This window comes from Plecotus auritus, assembly GCF_963455305.1.
Source record: "Plecotus auritus genome assembly, chromosome: 6".
Taxonomy (NCBI): Eukaryota; Metazoa; Chordata; class Mammalia; order Chiroptera; family Vespertilionidae; genus Plecotus; species Plecotus auritus.
Window position 1 is genome coordinate 51,635,909 of NC_137773.1, and position 20,686 is coordinate 51,656,594.

General features: G+C 40.6%; 1 protein-coding gene across 2 annotated transcripts; it reads right to left on the bottom strand.

Moving 5' to 3' along the window:
- Positions 1 to 964: 964 nt before the first annotated feature.
- MGARP (mitochondria localized glutamic acid rich protein) lies at positions 965 to 13,754 on the bottom strand. 2 transcript variants are annotated; one of them, XM_080674772.1, is made up of 4 exons: positions 13,384 to 13,754; positions 8,551 to 8,654; positions 3,113 to 3,206; positions 965 to 1,807 (listed from the first exon to the last, which is right to left on the bottom strand). In XM_080674772.1, the coding sequence occupies exons 2-4, from the start codon at positions 8,638 to 8,640 to the stop codon at positions 1,362 to 1,364; spliced, it is 630 nt and encodes a 209-aa protein (XP_080530898.1). In that variant the 5' UTR covers positions 8,641 to 8,654; positions 13,384 to 13,754; the 3' UTR covers positions 965 to 1,361. The 2 variants fall into 2 exon arrangements, with proteins under 2 accessions (XP_080530898.1, XP_080530897.1); XM_080674771.1 differs by lacking the exon at positions 13,384 to 13,754 and adding an exon at positions 13,046 to 13,171.
- Between the last annotated feature and the right edge of the window lie 6,932 nt (positions 13,755 to 20,686).

Below are 20,686 nucleotides of genomic sequence, written 5' to 3' on the forward strand. Positions count from 1 at the left end.
CCACTCATATCCTCATGACTTGGTCCCTTATATATCCTTCAGGTTTTACTCACAAGACAGCTTCTTAGTAAAGCTGACTTTGGCTGCCCTATCTAAAATGACAACTTCCACCCCTAACCAACACTTATCACCCTTTGCTTGCATTACTTTTCTTTTTAAACACTTATCAGTATCTAATATACTATGTAATTTTCTTATTTATTTTGTTCATTGTTTGATCACACTCTAGAATATAAACTGGGAAGGGTAGGACTTTTCATCTTTTTAAAAAATTCTCACCACTTAAAACTGGTAGGTTGCAGGTGGTCAGTTAATATTTGTTCAGTGAATGAATGATTCCTGGCATAAAGTGTAAGTCCATAATATACATTGATTAAACTGAATTAAATTGAAATGGAAAATATGAGCACAGCCCCATTGTAATATAGATGGGAGAAAGGACACATGTTGCTATATGCAGAGTCCTCCTTAGACTACATGATTTCTTGGATAATATTGCAATGTTCATTGTAGGGAGCGGTTATAGGGTTAAGCCTCCGACTGACCTGCTGGCAAAGCCGCAAACAAGTCCCAGCTTAGAGGGCACAGCCCTCTTAGCATAATTAAGCTTGATCTTGTGACTGCTCCCTAAATCTTTCCTGGGTAGCTAATGGGCTGTGGGAGGTGCAACAAGTGCTGCCAAAATAAGTGAAACTTACAAGAACATTGTAAATTACCTTGTTTACCTCTGACTATAAAATAAAGCATCAGCTTGCAGTCTGGACAGTCACCCAGAGAAGATCCCCCTAGACCAAGCTTATTCTCTTTGTCTGTCTTTTCTTCATCCTTCGCCGGCCCTCCCTCAGGCTCACCGAACCCTTGGCTGTGTTGGCCCGAAACAGTTCATGTGATGTTTTATGTGTGAGTGTGTTAATATATACTGTATTATTTATACATATATTGGTGAATAAAAATAGAAGCACTAAATATTTTTAAATTTTATTTAAATGAGTTCAAATAAAAACTTGAGAATCTACATTTACATACATTACAGTAAGGTGAGGGCACAGCAAAGTTAAAGTGAATGCAGGTTGTGTAGATAGCTCGATTCCTATCATATAAAACTTAAATCCAAAGATGAAACTCTTGAAGTTCTTTACTGCAGTGTCATATTCTGACCTCAGAGACTAGAAAACTTCAGACACGTGTAATCTCAAATGTCTCAGCCCTGAAACCTATCAGCAGATATCAAACACCTTCAAGGCACATTGGAGTTTTCTAGAAAAGTAGCCTTTAAAAAAAACTAAAACTAAGATGATTAAAACTACAAAAGCACCTATCAGACTTGCTATGGCGTTTATGTTGAGTGTGAATCTGCAAGATTAGCCTTGAGTTGTGGCCTCAGCACCAACACTGGCTTCTTCCTGTAAAACACCCCCAGCAGAGGGTTCTGACTCAACTGGAGAATTTTCTTCTTCCAGTTCAGCATATTCATCAGAGCTTTCGTTCTCGACTGTATCTTTATCATTACTGATGGCAACGGCTTCATCCGGAGCTGCACTGGTGACCTCCGACGTTGTTCCAGTGCTGACTTGGGTGCTTTCGCAGGCGGTGGTATTTGGAACCTCTGGCCCGGGTTCAGCACCAACCACGGTGATCTCCACCTGAGCAGCCTCCGCAGTGTCGGGACAGGCTGAATCCTCCTCTGCTCTGCCTGCAGCTGCAGCATCGGAGCTTTCTTCAGCATCCACCACCTGAGCTTCCTCTGAAGATATTTCAGGGGCTTTTGAACTTGCTTTCTCCACTCCATCCAGGTTCTCTTTTTCACCTTAAGATTTAGCCCATTAAGCAAAGTATTAATCGAAAGAGCATGGAAGACAGAAGAACACTGTGCGGTCACTTGAAAAAATGAGACATCTATATGTACTGATATGTAATGGTCTTCAACGTAGACTGTGAAGTGGGAAAAGAGCAATGTACACAGTTCGGTACTGTTTGTATTAGGACAGAAGGAGGGTAAGTTATATGCAAAGATAGTTATATTTGCAAAGACTCTCTTCAGGATTCAGAGAAATTGATATTATTGGCTGCCCCTGGAAGGGAAAATGGGGGATCTGCTTTTCTGTAAACCCTTTGAACATGTTGAACTTAAAAAAATTAGTTTATATATATTACTTACTCAAATACAAAGAACAGGAAAATAAACAGCCCACGCATCACGAGACAGCATGGAAATGTAGCCAACTTACTAGGCATTGACTCTGAGGAATCACTATTTTATTCTCAACCTCAGTTTTGTCATCTGTAAAATGTCATCTATCTCACAGAACTTTTGTGAGGACTGATTAAAATGTGTATAAAAAGGGGCTTAAAACCACTAAAATGATATGGAAATGCATTTTATTATTATTACAATCTGCCTTCTTATGACTATATTAAATAATGTTCACTTATACATTCTGTTTCTTATTGTCATGACTAAAAGGTTAAAACTGGTCCATGAGTAGCTATTATCAGTCACCAAATAGTGATCATAGTAATTGATATTAATAGAATTATAGTTGAAATGAAAGAAAGTATGGTTCAAGCAAGCAGTTTAAGGCAAGAAACTTTTACTTGGGTGAAAATGTAAAGTTTCTGTTCCTGTAGTTGCCATTTTATTAATCAGATCAACTGAGGGACTCAACAGATATGACTGATTATACTAATGTCAAGTGTACTTTAGGCAAAGATACTGGATGATCTCAATCAAAACTGAAACAAACATTAGTTTTATGATTTAAAAAAAGAATGAGGGAAATGAAAGGTCAAGCTGCTGAGAGGCAGATACTAAAATTATGCCTGCATGAATTGGAGCCTGAGTAGGAGAAAAGGAACATTATCACACAAAGAAGTCAAAACTGCTAGTCAGCAGTATAAATGCAAAACGTTTTCATTTATAAAATGCACTCATCCAAAACGTATAACAATATTCTCTAGGTTTTGAGTGGCTTTTCCTTTTTGAACGAACTCCTACCCAGAGTCCTTCTGGATTAAGTCAGTAAAGAAGCCAAAAGAAAATAGTGTTCATTGCTAGGCTAAGGTGATGAAAATCAGAGCCTTAAGGAAAACAATACTAATAAATTCACCTTACCTTGAAGTGGCTGTAACTCTGCTTTGTTTTTTTCTTTCAAATTTTTTATATGTCCAGTGTGTTTGACTTGCTCTGATGTTACTGTCCTGTAAGTCTGAAAGCAAAAGTGTACTTATTATTCACAAGCATTTTTTTCAACATAATTTATATTCATCATGCCAGATTCAAAGGTGTATACAATTCAAAGAAGACAATGTATATCATCTACCCTTTTTGTTGTTGTTTTTAATCGTCACTGGAGGATATTTTTTGTATTGATTTTTAGAGAGAGAGTGGAAGGAAAGAGGGAAAGAGAGAGAAAGACTGAGCTACATTGGCCAGGGCCATATCATTTACTCTTGTATTTCCTATTTGAAAACCTTTGTCATTAAGTAGGAAAGAAGGAAAGAAACAATGCTGTAACAGGGGTCAAGGATAATTGAAAACAGGCCCAGTAGACAGAAAGACAAAGACAAATTAGGACCAATATGCCAAGTCAGCACCCTCAGTTCCCAGCACACCAATGCGGACTGAACCTGTGTAGAAGTTCACATCCCTGAAGTGACCAGCAGCAACATCCTAAGGGACATTAGTCTTATTGTTCAAGGGGCTGAGGTAAGAAAAAAAACGACTTAAAGCAGAATTGAATAATTCACACTCATGTGTGGCCCAGAGAACCTCATTTTTCCAAAATCAACATAGTCAAACACAGAATAGAAGGCCTGATAGAAGAGAGGGCCTCAAATTTATTATTTATTAAACATAAGCATTTAAAATATACCACAACTTGCCCTAGCTGGTTTGGCTCAGTGGAAGAGAGTGTCGGCCTGCTGACTGAAAGGTCCCAAGTTTGATTCTGGTCAAGGGCAGATGCCCAGGGTTGCAAGCTCAATCCCCAATAGGGGGTGTGCAGGAGGCACCCAATCAATGATTCTCTCTCATCATTGATGTTTCTCTCTTCCTCTCCCTTCCTCTCTCTCTAAAAATAAATAAAAATATTTTTTAAAATATATACCACAACTTCATTAAATCAGTATGGCATTATGTTTTTTAATCTACCCAGACCTTCAAATAATTGAAATGACCTAGGCCTTTCTCAGATTTTAAGAGGCCCTCATAGTAGATTTTACTTGGAAACGAAAAACTGCTCTTGGCTACCATGGATTCAATTCAGATAAATCTAATATAGAACTTATTTTAGTACAGGACAAGGAAGGGGAGGAGAAGACAAGAATTCAGGTTTTTAAATACCTCACATTCTGTATCTCCTCCTGAAAGTAGCCTAAGATTCTTGGGAATTAACACTTCCAAGATTTAAGATTAAAACTATATAATCTTAGCCAAAACCGGTTTGGCTCAGTGGATAGAGCGTCGGCCTGCGGACTGAAAGGTCCCGGGTTCGATTCCGGTCAAGGGCATGTACCTTGGTTGCGGGCACATCCCCAGTGGGAGGTGTGCAGGAGGCAGCTGATCGATGTTTCTCTCTCATCCATGTTTCTGGCTCTCTATCCCTCTCTCTTCCTCTCTGTGAAATATCAATAAAATATATTTAAAAAAAAAAATAAAAAAAAAATAAAAAAACAAAAAAACAAAAAACTATATAATCTTAGAGGTGGAAGGGGACTTAGAGATAATCACCTGTATAATTTCATTCCCATTGTGAGACAATAAGGCCAGAAAGGGATCTCAGGAGTAGTCAGTTTATAACTTCCAGTTTAAGATAGCTTTTGTAAAGGAAGATTTAGTATACAGGAGAGGTTCATGTCTAGCACTAGTAAACCTAATTAGGGATATAGTGATGCCCAGGTGAAATTAAGTCTTCCGGCTTCCCATGAAATCATATGGACTATTTCAATATCTATTTTTCCAGTACCCTGTATCCAACTGTAGTAGCCCTGGGCAGTAGATTCAGCATTTAGCAACAGAATGAGAGTAAAAGCAAAGGCACCTGGGTATGAGTGAAAGCTGGTAGGTTAGTAGAGGACAATAATATAAATGACATGTTTAAAGTTTCCTGGCTTCTTGAGGCTCTCAAAATACTGAAGATTAGAATATGTATTTAGATTTCGCCATCTACATAGTTCTACAAACTGCTCCTAGTTATGACTAAAAATCCATTTATGCATATTTCTGTAGTATCAAGCCAAAATGCAGTGATTGTGTATTCCTATGGTTTCCAAAGGATTTATACTTATTCTACTTTTATTCACAATGAAGAGTAGATTTCAATTTAGAAAGTTTATGACAGAATGGGGAATGATTCAATAGGCTTATCTTTTTTTTAATTTAATAAGTATTTATTGTTCAGATTATTACAATTGTTCCTCCTTTATCCCCCATAGCTCCCCTCCACCCAGTTCCCACCCCACCCTCTGCCCTTACCACCCCCCCCCCACACTGTCCTCATCCATAGGTGTATGATTTTTGTCCAGTCTCTTCCCGCACCCCCCACACCCTTTTCCCCCCGAGAATTGTCAGTCCACTCCCTTTCTATGCCCCTGATACTATTATATTCACCAGTTTATTCTGTTCATCAGATTTTTTTATTCACTTGATTTTTAGATTCACTTGTTGATAGAAATGCATTTGTTGTTCATAATTTTTATCTTTACCTTTTCTTCTTCCTCTTTTTAAAGAATACCTTTAAGCATTTCATATAATACTTGTTTGGCAGTGATGAACTCCTTTTGCTTTTTCTTATCTGTGAAGCTCTTTATCTGCTCTTCAATTCTGAATGATAGCTTTGCTGGGTAGAGTAATCTTGGTTGTAGATTCTTGCTATTCATCACTTTGAATGTTTCTTGCCACTCCTATCTGGCCTGCATAGTTTCTGTTGAGAAATCAGCTGACAATCGTATGGGTGCTCCCTTGTAGGTAACTAACTGTTTTTCTCTTGCTGCTTTTAATATTCTCTCTTTGTCTTTTGCTCTTGGCATTTTAATTATGAGGTGTCTTGGTGTGGTCCTCTTTGGATTCCTTTTGTTTGGGGTTCTCTGCACTTCCTGGACTTGTAAGTCTATTTCTTTCACCAGGTGGGGGAAGTTTTCTGTCATTATTTCTTCAAATAGGTTTTCAGTATCTTGCTCTCTCTCTTCTTCTGGCACCCCCATAATTCTGATGTTGGTACGCTTGAAGTTGTCCCAGAGGCTCCTTACACTACCTTCAAATTTTTGGATTCTTTTTTCTTTTTGCTTTTCCGGTTGAGTGTTTTTTGCTTCTTTGTATTTCAAATCTTTGACTTGATTCTTGCGATCCTCTAGTCTGCTGTTAGATCTCTGTATAATATTTTTTATTTCAGTCAGTGTATGCTTAATTTCTAGTTGGTCCCTTTTCATATCCTCGAGGGTCTCGCTAAATTTATCGGCCTTTTCTAGAAAATTCTTGAAAAACCTTATAACCGTGGTTTTGAACTCTATACCCAGTCATTTGCTTTCCTCCATTTCCTTCATTTGTGATCTATTTCTTTGTTTCCACATTTTCGCTGCTTCCCTGAGTTGATAGAGTGGCTTTGTGAGCTAGGTGTCCTATAGGGCCCAATGACTCAGCCTCCCCAGTTACCTGAGGTGGACACTCTTGGTGCACCCCTTTGTGGGCTGTGTGCACAGTCTTGTTGTAGTTAAGCCTTGATTGTTGCTGGTATCACTGGGAGAAATTGACCTCCAGGCCAATTGGCTGTGAGGATCAGCTGTGTCTATGCTGGGAGAACTTCTGTGCTGGAAACACCCTTATGAGACAAGACTTGCAGCCTCTGTGCTCAACTTGGATGGGGCGGAGTCTCAGGGTAGAGCAGACAGCATAGGTTTCCTGTCAGCCCTGCCCTATGAGGCCCCTGTGTCTCAGTGTCCCATGGTAATCCCTGCAAGCACCTCTGAGAGAAAGCCACCCTCAAGTTCCGCCCACTGCCAGACAGTCCAGTTTCTCCTCAAATGAGTCTAGGTCCCCAGAGTCTCGCCTGGAACTGGAGTTCAGTGCAGTTGGGAGCTTTTGTCTCCCTCCCTCTTGAGAAAGCCAGCCGCGTACTCAGTTGCCCGCCCTCTCCGCACACGTGCCTCGGTACCTCTGCCTTCCGCAGTTCCTCTGAGTCTCAGTGTGCTTTTCTCTTTCCTGACAGTCCAGTTTCACCCCATATGAGTCTGGGTCTCCAGAATCTCGCCCGGAACTGGAGTTCAACACAGTTGGAAGCTTTTGTCTCCCTCCCGCTTGAGAAAGCCAGCTGCGCACTCAGTTGCCAGTCCTTTCCACACGCGCGTCTCAGTACCTCTGCCTCCTGCAGCTCCTCTGAGTCTCAGTGTGCTTTTCTCTTTCCTTCTAGTTGTAGAATTTCCACTCAGCCAGCTTTCCTGTGGTTCTGGATGATGTTCGTTTTGTCTTTTAGTTGTAGTTTTGAAATTGTTGTGCGAGGCGGCAGTTTAGGTGTTTACTTTGCCGCCATCTTGGTTTCTTCTCAATAGGCTTATCTTATTTGACTCACAAATGTTCCATTGTTTTAGCTCCAAAATCATATTATTAAAAGCTTTGTTTTACAGTGATTATCTAGGGGGTAGTGGATATGGGGAGCAGGGAGGAAAGCATTATTTTAATTTTATATATGTCTATTTTGAATTTTTGAAATTTATGGATAAATATTACTTTTTAAAAATAATAAGAATACATATAAAGATATAAAGCTAATAAAAACTATGGGGATAGTTAAAAGATTGGGGGAGGGAGGAATGAATAAGTAGAGCACAAGGGATTTTTAGGGTAGTGAAAATACTCTGTATAATACTGTAATGGTGGATGCATGTCATTATACATTTGTCAAAACCCCTATAATGAACAAAGAGTGAAGTCTAATGTAAACTATGGACTTTAGTTAGTAATAACATATCAATATTGATTCATCAGTTGTAACAAACATGCCACACTAAAGCACGATTATTGATAGGGAAAAGCTGAAACCGGGGTGAGAGGAAATACATGGGAACTGTCTGTATTTTCTGTTCATTTTTCTATAAACCTACAACTGCTCTAAGAAATAAAGTCTATTAACTTTTTTAAAAAGTTAATTTTTCAAAACAGTTCCCGTTAAATATTAATAATAATATCTACCTTATAGAATTGTTGTAATTATTAAATGAGCCCTAGACTGTCACATGACATTCAAATGTCAGCTATTACTATTAGTATTTATAATAATACTAGAGGCCTGATGCACAAAATTCATGCAAGGGGCTTGGCCCTCGCAGCCCCAGGTCGTTCGGCTATCCAGTCTAATTAGCATATCACGCTTTTATTATTATAGACTGTTTTTACTGAAAGTCATCCATTCTTAGAGGTGTTAAGAAATATTGAGTTTATACTTTAAAAAGCTTCATAATCTTGTTATTTAATCCCATGTCCTGACCTTAACATTGCTTTGAGTTTTACCACAGGTTGTAAAATATGAGAATTCCTGCACACTGTGGTTAAACACTTACATAGTATCCACCAGCACTGACCGTGACACCTACAACCAGATAGTAGATCATATTCGATCCAGATGATCCAGGGAACTTGTTAGATGACATCCAGCGAACAGATGCTAGGAAAACAAGTTTAAACACGGTTAGCTCCACTGCATAAGCAAAAGTATTTTAAATAATTATTTCTTTAAAAATATTTCTGCTCAGTGAACCTAGAATCTATTAACATCAAGTGACTTTAGCTTAAGGGAATATGGCATAGTAATAATTCCACTTGACATTTTCCCAATATAATTTGACAAGTACTTATGAAACCTGTCATTTTGATGCTAAGCACCAAGCTTTTCTTGGAAGGAGTGCAGGCATGGGTAAGGAGAAATGACAAAAGCACTAAACAATTTCAACTGTCAAACAAGATACATACAAGCAAAAGAAATCCATTACTGTATGTACTCCATCTTTTAGTTGAAAAGATGATTCTTCCAAAAAATTAATTAAATATATTTATAGCTGAAATTTATGTTAAATAAAACATTTATGTTGAAATCTAACACACTTCTATAAATCTGTAATACAAATGCATATATATATTTCTAATATAAAGCCTTTAAAGATGAGCAGTGAGAAGCTTTTCTAAGACAAATGTTGCAAAAAGATCATATTTGAAATAGAAGTACAATTCTGTACAAACTAAGAGAAAAGATGAAAGTGCTGTATTCTTATATTTAAATATGTTTACTCTGCAGTGCTAGAGCTTGCATTCTCTGGAATTGGATTTTTATAATAGACTCAAACCTAGAAACAGCTTAAAGTTCACAGATAAAAACGAAGAGATATTTATTTATCCATCGACAAACAGTTGAGCACCTGTTACCTGTTTGCCATTCTTAGAAGCATTAGGATGTAACTGTAAACAAGGCACACGAGGTTCCTGGCCTCAAGTAGCTCACAGTTTGGAAAGAAGGAACAGATGTTCAGACAAATAACTATTGACAATCATTTCAATGCAGTATGACAAAGGCTGTCATAGATAGGAGAAGCTTCAACAACAGCATGAAAACACAGTGAGGAAACTCAGCTAGTTGGCTCAAAGCAGCTGTCACTATTCAAAGACATCTGAGTTTTGAAGGAAAGTAGGAGTTTGTCAGTTAAATAAATGAAAGGAAAATTGCAATAGCAGCAGAAGATACAACATGAGGCATGAGTTGAGTGATTTAGGAAGAATAAAGGAATTTGATTTGGTGAGGGATTAGTAAGAAGTTATGTTTTGCAGAGGGCACATCTTAAAAGAAATTGCACTGATTACAAATCTTTGTAGTAGTCAAATTGGAAAAAATCCACATATATGTTCTTAATTTGAATATAAATGATCATCTCTTAGAAAAAAGTATTTTCCCTACAAATGTGCCCCAACAGGCTGTGATAAGATGTTATGGCATTGACATGTAGTGTGGCTTTCGTTGGTTTAAAAATACATTTGCTATTACAGAGGAAATATGTCAGTTTTATAATTGTCAACCAGACATAACTATCAAAATGATTTTTTAAACAGGAAGAAATAAATAAAATTATAAGAGATTTAGGTAAAGACTTAAATACAATCATGGCAAGGTTATTTAAAAGAACAATGAAATGGGAAATAAATATTCAATAAGGATTAATTAGATAAATTTGAGCATATTCATACAATGGGAAACAAATAGCCATTAGAACTTTTCCAGAAGAATATTTACTTACTTGAGAAAATATTTACAATATGTTAAGTGAAAGGTTATACAGGACTATCCCAGATTTGTGGAAGCATATGCATAAGGAAAAATATGGGTGAGGAAAAAAAAAGGCCTGGAAGATTAAATATACTAAAATGTAAATAATGTTATTCACTGAATAGTAGGATTACAGGTGACTATTATTTTGCCTTTCTGTGTGTTTTTTTAAAAATAATGTATTATAAACCTAAGTTATTTATTCATTAAAAAGGTACAGCCCTAACCGGTTTGGCTCAGTGGATAGAGCGTCGGCCTGTGGACTGAAAGGTCCCGGGTTCGATTCCGGTCAAGGGCATGTACCCTGGTTGCGGGCACATCCCCAGTGGGGGGTGCGCAGGAGGCAGCTGATCGATGTTTCTCTCTCATTGATGTTTCTAACTCTCTATCCCTCTCCCTTCCTCTCTGTAAAAAAAAATCAATAAAATATATATTTTTTAAAAAAGGTACAGCCGAAACCGGTTTGGCTCAGTGGATAGAGCATCGGCCTGCGGACTGAAAGGTCCCGGGTTCGATTCCGGTCAAGGGCATGTACCTTGGTTGCGGGCACATCCTCAGTGGGAGGTGTGCAGGAGGCAGCTGATCGATGTTTCTCTCTCATCGATGTTTCTAGCTCTCTATCCCTCTCCCTTCCTCTCTGTGAAATATCAATAAAATATATTTTAAAAAAATAAATAAAAAAAGGTACATTTTAAAAGGAAAACTAGAGAACAAAATTTGACGAGGCAGTTACAATTTCATCCTTCAATAAAACAATGTTTTCTTTTGTCAAAGTGGAAAGAATCAATAAAAGGTTAATTGATGTCCATGACTGAAGCCAAATATCCAGTCAATAGTAGTTCTTCAAATACATGAAAATAATCAGTGCTACAAAAAATTAGGTGAAAGTTAGAGGAAGACCAATACTGCTACAACCAGTATCACTAACTACCTATTTAGAAATTTTAAACCACTTTTCTTTTGCCTCCAATTGGAGAGGAAATTATTTGAAATGTATGAAGCTAAAAAAAAAAAAAAAAAAAAAAGTGTAATGACTATGGGGGGATGCAGACGGATAACCAGAGCGCAAAAGGCCAGGTCAACCATCTCATCTTTCTCCCTCCCCCTTCTGCCCCCATCATAACAGCCCTTTAACTTCAGAAGTTTAAGATGAATGGCTTCTCCCATTTCATCAGTGAAAAAATATTTGCTTTATTTCACTCGGTATTAAAGATCAAGAAAAATGAAGATGCCTTATGTCTGTTGCTTGTAAGGCAATTTCTTCCCACCAGCATTTTAAGAGAAAAATAAAGCTAGTTGGACAGACCTTCCTTCCCTCCCACCATCATCACCAGCACAGGCCTAATCCAAGTGAAAAAATATTGGCCATTGGAATTTTCTTCGCAAGTCTTTATCTCACTTCGGCTCAAATGCACAAACTGGGCTAAAGCTACCTGGCAAGCCTTAGGAAGTGAGGCGCCGTGAAGAAAGAACTGAGAAAACTGAGAACTTTCTACGAAGTGGTCTAGGAGCAGCCCACCCCCCCACCCCCCTCTCCACACACACACACACACACACACACCATCAGGACAGAGAAAAGGGAGGGGAAACAGATGAGGAATCAGAAAGAGCTGGCTGGGGCAGGACCGCACTGGAGCACGAACCTGGCGGCCTGACAAATACTGCCACGCTCACAGTTAAGCATCAGCGATGTCCCAGGCACTGTGCTAGGCCCATTCGTACTTGTCAATTAATAATCTTCCACCTCACAGTGCAACTTTCCCTGTAGGAAATTTTTGAAGATGCTCTTTCCCCCCCATGAATTCGCACATCCAAAGGTGATAAATACAAGGACGATAGAGGCAAACAGCTGGACAGCTCCAGGTCTATTTGCAGCCGCCAAGAAAAATGCTTCGAAGGCCACATCCTTGCGGGAGGGGGTGGGGAATGCCAGGGCCCAGGCTCAGGGGTCGAGGCTGCCGCGCCCGGCCAAGTCTTGCGTTTATTTACTCAAGAGCCTTAACCAACTTCCCCTGGGCTAGCACTCCGGCCGCACCCTGCCTGGCTCACTGGTCAGTGCCTATCTTCCCACCACCCTATGCCTCTGCTTCCCCATGAACTTGGAGGACGCATTGGTCCCTATAGTAATAAAAACGGTAAGCCAAGCGTATGTTAACCGGGCTCTTTTCTACACATTAACCCATTAAAACTCAACTCTTATAGTCCCCATGTACAAATGAGGAAACTGAGGTTAAAGCACTTGCCCAACATCAAGATTTGAACCCAGAAAGTCTCGTCGGGGTTCAGAAGCCCCGCTGGAAAGGTTCCCTACTTTCAAAATCTCCAAGAACTGCCAAAACCGGTTTGGCTCAGTGGATAGAGCGTCGGCCTGCGGACTGAAAGGTCCCGGGTTCGGTTCCGGTCAAGGGCATGTACCTTGGTTGCGGGCACATCCTCAGTGGGAGGTGTGCAGGAGGCAGCTGATCGATGTTTCTCTCTCATCGATGTTTCTAGCTCTCTATCCCTCTCCCTTCCTCTCTGTGAAATATCAATAAAATATATTTAAAAAAAAAAATCTCCAAGAACTTCGGGGCATCTAACCCTGCGACCTCCCCCATTTCTCCCTCCCACCCCCCACCCACAACTCAGGCTTATTGCGGCTCTGGGTTGGGTTGGCCCACCCGGGGCAGACAGGTACAGAGGGGCGCCCGCGGGATCCTTGAACGAAGCTCCTGTGCTCTTCAGGGCCAGCGCCTGGCACTCACCGTCCTTCCGGAGCGGCGCGGGGCTGGGGGGCGCCCTCAGCGGCAGCGCCAGGGTCTTGGAGACCGCCCTGCGGAGATACATCGCGCCCTCCCGCCGCGCTGCAGCCTCTGAAGCCACCCGCGCTGCGGGGCGCGGTGATCTCCGGCCAGCCCCGCCCCGGGGAGGGGCGCGGACCCCTGCCCCGCTCCGCCCGGGCGGCCGCTGGGGGTGGGTAGGGGTGAGTCGTTTGCACCTTCCTCTCTCGACCCCAGTCTGCAGGCTCTGTTGCTCTTTCCGACGTCCAAGAAGCTGATGGAGGCATCTCAGAAGAAGGATAGAGAATCGAGAAGTCGGTCACCTGCCTGCCCGCTCTGTTGTGCTCAGTGGAATTCTTCAGTGAAGGTTGGAAGTGTTTCAGGGTTCGCATCCGGAATAAGACATACACATCGGCCCTAGCTGTTTTGGCTCAGTGGAGAAAGCACCAGCCTCCGAACTGGAGGGTCCCAGGTTCGATTCCAGTCAAGGGCACATACCTAGGTTGTGGGCTCGATCCCCAATGGGGAGCGTGCAGGAGGCAGCCGGTCAGTGATTCTCTATCACTGTTGTTTCCATCTCTCTCTCCCTCTTCCTTCCTCTCTGAAATTAAAAAAAAAAAAAAAAGACATACATGTGGGTTATGATGCCAGATGAAATATGAACCCATCTATCTCACGCACTCTCCTTGCTCTCCTAGGAGTGCAAGGGAAGCGGGGGAGGGGGAGTAGCCTTCCCTTTAGTGTCCTTGGTGATGTTCAGAGTCGCGAAATCCCCATGCAATGGCTGGCTCTCAGCAATTCACTGTTATGATGACTTTACTTTAATTTATTGATTTGAGGGGGAGAGGGGAGGGGGAGAGAGAGAGAGAGACTTTATACATTTATACATTAGACTTTATCAACTTTATATATTCATTGGTCGCTTCTTGCATGTGCCCAGGATGGAACCGCAACCTTGGCGTATGGGGAGGACACTAACCAACTGAGCTACCCCCCCCCCACACACACACAATGACTTTAAATATAACCCCTCAAATGCTGTATATTCCTCTATGAGGTGCGAGACTAGCATTTCCACATCAACTAAAAATGCTAAATTATTAGTTTCTTCCCCCAGATTTCAATCACTTGCCTCATTGTGGCTACAACAATTTGTCAGGGTTTGAATATGAATACCAATCATTTCTGTTTATAACATTTTCTAAATGATTAATCTTTGGTAGGGGCCGTGTCCTACTATAATCCCTTATGTGTGTTTGGCACTTGACAGTTTCTAAAGCACTTTCACGTATTATCTCCTTTAATTCTCATTTCAACCCTCTGAGGGAGGTGGCAATTATTCCCTTTAGCAAATGACAGGGTGGTGGGGAGGAATGTCTAGGAACTAATGGACTTTTTCTTTTTCTTTCTTTCTTTTTTTTTTTTAAGGATATGAACAAAGTTTTTCTAGTTCCAAGTTCTCTAAGGCATGTTACAAAATATTTGCTTATTTGCTACTTGGCAACTAAACATTCTTTGGAGATTCTAGTTCTGAATGCAGTTTTAATAATATTTAACATATTCTCATTTGAAGATTACAAACCAATGGTCAGAAATGGGTGTTGTTGTTGTTTTGATACAGTAGCTAGCTATTCCTAGGGATTAAACACTTAACAAGAGCAATTGGGTAATCTGCAGTTAAGGTGAGGTCAAATTTAGACCTGAAGCAGCACAAGAAAGGGTAGACCCCAGGCCCTCCACCAACAAGTTAATTAGTCATGAAAGTAACAAAATGAAGATTAGTAAACTTACTGTCTTTGACCAGCATCAGGTATACATCCTCCTGCAACTAGTGATTAGCTATCTCACTGGTAGTGTAGATTGTTTAATGAACTGCTAGCACCTAGGACAGATTGACAAATAAAACCAAATCTGTCCAGAGTACTCCTAACCACCCCAGTTTGACGTGACCCTATTTGAAATTTAAAAAGAAAAGAAAAAAAAAATCTGTCTACCACTACAGCTCATTCTTTCCTTAGGGCTGAATTTTGATTTGGTTGCCAGGGAGAGGAATAGTCAAAGGTGGCAAGTGCATTATAGGTATTTAATGTGTTGGAAGCGTCCCTAAAAATAATCCTTTCTGAGAGAACATTTGTAAATGACGATGGTTCTCAGGACCATTTCAGGCTCCCCTTCAGAACTCAGTGTAGACTCGGGGTCTGGGTGTAGTCTGAGGTCTTCCGGATCATCCCCAGTTTCCATCAAACTATAAGTATCTGTCAAAATGCCTACAATATGCTAGGACCTTGCTAGATGCTGGGGATTGATTATAACTGATTTCACAAACATTTATTGAGGATAATGTGCTAGGCACTGTTTTAGGGCATTCTTTAATGAGCAAGATATGATTTCTGCTGTCACTCACTGAGGTTAAAATATCAGATTAAAGAGACACTGAAACAAGCCCACCATCAATGGGGTCAATGATTACAAAGAAATTTCTGGCCAGCCCTAGCTGGTTTGATTCAGTGGAGAGAGTATCGGCCTTGCACATGCTTGGGTTGCGGGCTTAATCCCCAGTGTGGGGCATGCAGGAGGCAGCCGATCAATGATTCTCTCTTATCGTTGATGTTTCTATCTCTCTCTCCCTTTCTTTCTGAAATCAATAAAAATATATTTTAAAAAATCTCTGGCCAGATATCAGTCATAAATGTAATCTAAGGCCTTTGGTTACAACTAAACTGGTTTTAAAAATGCAAAAATAACACACATGTTATATAGGACTTTAAAAACTTTTCCCAGAGTATTGTCACACCTATTTTTGTAGTTCATCTTCAACACCCCTAAAGAGTACGTAGGGGGATGTTGATTATCACTGCTACATATGAAAAAAAACCAAGGTAGTATAATAGTGTGGTTAAGAGCATGAGTTTGGGAGTCAGATTTACTGGTCTGGGTAAAATGTAGATAATTCTTTTATTCACAGGGTTGTTGTAAGCTGTAAAGCACATTAGGTGTGAAACATGCTCAGCTAATTGGAGGAGGTGGTACTAGATTCTACTTCCAGCCTAAGCCAAAATTCAAGGCTCCCTTACTATGGCCTGCTGCCTTTCAGTGTACATATGACAGGATCCATTGAATCCCACCATCTTATCCGATACATGGTGGAGTCCAGTGGGGGCCTTATAGTATCCTCTAGATTAGATGGGGCCATCCCAGCTGGGAAAGGCAAAACTGAGAGAAATAGTGTCACTTCTCCACATCCCTTTTCATCTTAGTGAAAAGCTCATGCCTCTTCGATGGGAGGGAATTTTCTTCCTACTCCACTGCTCCAGGAGGGTATGTGGCTTTGCAGTCTGATGGCACACTCTTTCCACATCTTGAAACATTTCTCAAGAGAGGACATGCTTGTGGGTTGTCAGATTCACTCTGTGGCAAGCTGCTTCTCACAAACCCTAGAGCATTTTAACATTAGGTCTTTGCTGTAGAAGCCTCTGTGAGGCTTGGGCAATAGTTTCCCTGCTGTTAGGCACACTGTTTACAATGCTGCCCTTGAGCACATCCTTGACATTTTTCTTGGTCTTGTTGAATAAGAATCTAGGGTCAGAGATAACTTAGCTTATCTAAGATGACCTCCACCTAATTGTGACTGTTGTCAAAGATACTAGTTTTGAAAATATAATGTGAGGTCCTCTACTGGCAATATTAATCACACTTATTCAAGGCTTAAGTGCTATATAATTAAAAGCAATTCTCAAAGACAGTGATTTCCTAATCTCCACAGACAGGTAGAAACAGCTTGTTTTTCTTAGCACTAAATTCTTGGGCCAGGACCATATACTTTCAACAGATCAATATAGATATAAAGTGAGCCCTAGCCAGTTTGGCTCAATGGATAGAGTGTTTGCCTGCAGACTGAAAGGTCCTGGGTTCAATTCTGGTCAAGGGTACATGCCCAGGTTGCTGGCTTGATCCTGGGGTGGCAGGGGGCATGCAGGAGGCAGCTGATTAATGATTCTCTCTCATCATTGATATACTCTCCCTTCCTCTCTGAAATCAATAAAAATATATATTTAAAAAAAGATATAAAGTGAAGCAATTTATTTTTTTAATTCTCACATAAGGATGTGTTTTAATGGTTTTTAGAGAGGAAGGGAAAGAGAAACATCAATGTGAGAAAGGAACATTGATCTGTTTGCCTCCCGTATGCACACTGGGGATTAAACCTGCAACCTAGGTATTATCCCTGCCCTGGAATCGAACCCACAATCTTTTGGAGAATGGGATGATGCTCCAACCAACTGAGCCACACAGCCAGGGCTAAAGTGAAACAATTTATAAGCATATCTAGGAAGACAAATTAGCAAGCAACCAAGAAAGTCCTGATAAGCACCCTCTTGATGTACTAAAATATTTAGATAAAATGAAGGGGGAAGCGCAATCAAGATAGTAAATTCTAAAACTATTCTTGGAGGTGACTCAGTACTCTCCTCCCTCCCCATCTACTCACTTTCTCTTCTGTAGCAAAATAAACATGATATTCCAAACACTTCTGTATTGTTTTCCTAAGGCGACCATAACAAATTACAACAGACTTGGGTGGCTTAAAATAGAAATTTATTCTCTCATAATTCTAGAGGCTAGAAGTCTGAAATTAAAGTGTTTTCAGGGCCATGCCCCATCTGAAACCTGTATGGGAGAATCCTTCTTTGCCTCTTCTAGTTTCTGTTTACTAGTAATCCTTGGCTTGTAGATGCATCATTTCAATATCTTCTTCCATCATTACATGATTGTCTTCTCCCTATGTGTCTGTCTTTTCTTATAAATACATCAGTCATATTGGATTCAGTATGAACTCACCTTAATTACATCTGCAATGGCCCCACTTCCCCAGTTCTGAGATGCTGGGGATTAAGACTTCCATATATCTTTTTGGGATGCACAATTCAACCCATAACAACTTCTTTTTTTTTTAAATATATTTTATTGATTTTCTACAGAGAGGAAGGAAGAGGGATAGAGAGTTAGAAACATCGATGAGAGAGAAACATCGATCAGCTGCCTCTTGCACACCTCCCACTGGGGATGTGCCCGCAACCAAGTTACATGCCCTTGACCGGAATCGAACCTGGGACCCTTCAGTCCGCAGGCTGACGCTCTATCCACTGAGCCAAACCGGTCTTGGCTCCATAACAACTTCTTATACTTGAAATTGAGTTTGTACAGCTTGTGTTTTTCTTTTTTCCCATGGCAACTTAAAATAATTTAAATGACTTCTTCACAGACATTAAATGTGAAAAAAGGTCTACCTGATTTTGATCTAATAAAACACTTGACTGTATTTGACATATGACTACATTTTGTCTGCATCCTCTTTTTCATGGAAAGTCTTTCATGTTATTACCAAAGGAACCATCATTTGACCACAGTTCCTCTTGGGAATTTAGAATCAGAATGATTCGTTTCCAGTCCAGTTAATCTTTTGAACTGACATGTAGACCCAGGAATTATTGAGTGTGGCTTTCTCTTTACAATGTGGATTGGGGAAGAGGTCTGCATGCAGCTGCTGTACACAGACAGCAGAGCCAAGAGCAAAAGTATTAATGACATTTGAGTCCCGGCCCCAATTATTTCTGAGTCCAGGTGTATTCCTATTCTTGGGGTCTGTGAGTCAGTCTGTATCTTCATAACCCGTTTCTAGTTTAAAGTAATTTGAGTTCTGTTTCAATATTTAATTTAGAAAGCTTTTCTTTCTTTTTTATTAACCAGTGTCACTATGTAGCACAAGTCTGGGAGGTGTTTACTCATAGCATAATCTGTATCTGTGCTAATCAGCCACCAGCCCCTTGTGGCTACTTAAATTAACTCAAGTTAAATATGAAAAATTCAGTCACATTAATCACATTCCAAATGCTCAGTCGCCACATGGGAGTAGTGGCTGCTGTACTGGATAACAGACAGAACATTTCCATCTCGGCGGAACGTTTTCTTGGACAGCCCTGGTCTTCATGACAGCTCCCCCTGGAGTTATACAGGCACAATCAAGATGAAAGTACACACAGGGTAACTTTTCTCAAGGCCAGACCTATAGTAGTGTCTATTGCAGTTATATTTTACTAGAGGCTCAGTGCATGAAATTTGTACATGGGGGCAGTGGGGTGTCCTCAGACGGGCCTGCACCCTCTCCAATCTGGGACCCCTCAGGGGATGTCTGCCGGTTTAGACCCAATCCCACTGGCAGTCGGATATCCCTCTCACAATCTGGGACTGCTAGCTCCTAACCTCTCGCCTGCCTGATCGCCCCTAACCGCCTCTGCCTGCCTGCCTGATCACCCCTAACCACCTCTGCCTGCCTGCCTGATCGACCCCTAACCACTCCCCTGCCGGCCTGATCTCCCCCAACTGCCCTCCCCTGCCAGCCTGATTACCCCCAACTGCCCTCCCCTGCTGGCCTGATCGCCCCTAACAGCCTCTGCCTCGGCCCCTGCCACCGTGGCTTTGTCCAGAAGGAAGTCAGACGTACGTCCGGAAGATGTCCCGTCGAACAGACCTAATTAGCATATTACCCTTTTATTAGTATAGATTTCCAACTGAGGCTATCAGTTTCCAGAATTTCAAGTGTCTTAGTTTTCCCTTCCCTTCAGAACTATGAATTTTTAAGTGTTTTAATGGAAAGTATCTTGAATTGGGAATTGATAGCTGACTTCTTGGTCTCTATTGCAATGTGAAAATAGTAGTTTCCTACTGCTACTTTAACAACCTCAATCTTTAAAACACAAAGATTTATTGTCTTATGGTTTTGTAGGTGAGAAATCCTACATGGGGCTCAGTGGGCTAAAATCAAGGTGACAACAGGGCTGTGTGACTTTGACTTTTCTAATCCTTGGCTCTTGGCCCCGTTCCATCTTCAAAGGTAGCAATGGCCAGTTGAGTGTTTCTCAGATCGCTTCATACTCACACACACTTGTGCATCCCTCTCCCACTTGTAAGGACCCTGTGATTACAATGGGCCCAACCAGCTAATCCAGGATAATCTCTACATCTCAGTTCCAGCTGGTTAGTAAACTTAATTCCATCTGCAACCTTAATTCCCCTTTGCCATGTAACATAACATGGACACAGATTCCAGAGAGTAGGACATGACCATCTTTGGGGGGTCCATTATTCTACCTACCACAGTGATGTTGGACAAATCTCTCACCTCTGGTTTTGCATTTGTAAAATTATGAACTTGGTCTACATGACCTCTAAAGTCCTTTCAGCTCTATCAGCTAGGACTCCAAATTGGCAACAGTTAATAGTTACTGCTATGTCTGGTCTTTCACTGAATTTGGATTACATAATTATTCCAAAATAAGGTAACTCTGAACTTATATTCAGAAGTGACTTCCCAAGATATTGTCATGAATCTCCCACAATAAGTTTTGGCCAGAGCCCAAAACACACATAAAGCCCATTATAAGGCAATAAACTTTCCACTTAAAATCAGAATGGAGAGACAATGAATTTTTATTTTTTTGAATTTTTAAAAGTATGGTAAACTAAGTGTTTAAATTACAAGTTAACAAAGTTTAATTGATTACAAGTAAGGGTTTTGATGAGGAATAAATGAAGTGTACTTTATTGTATTTTTTTGTTAATCCTCAC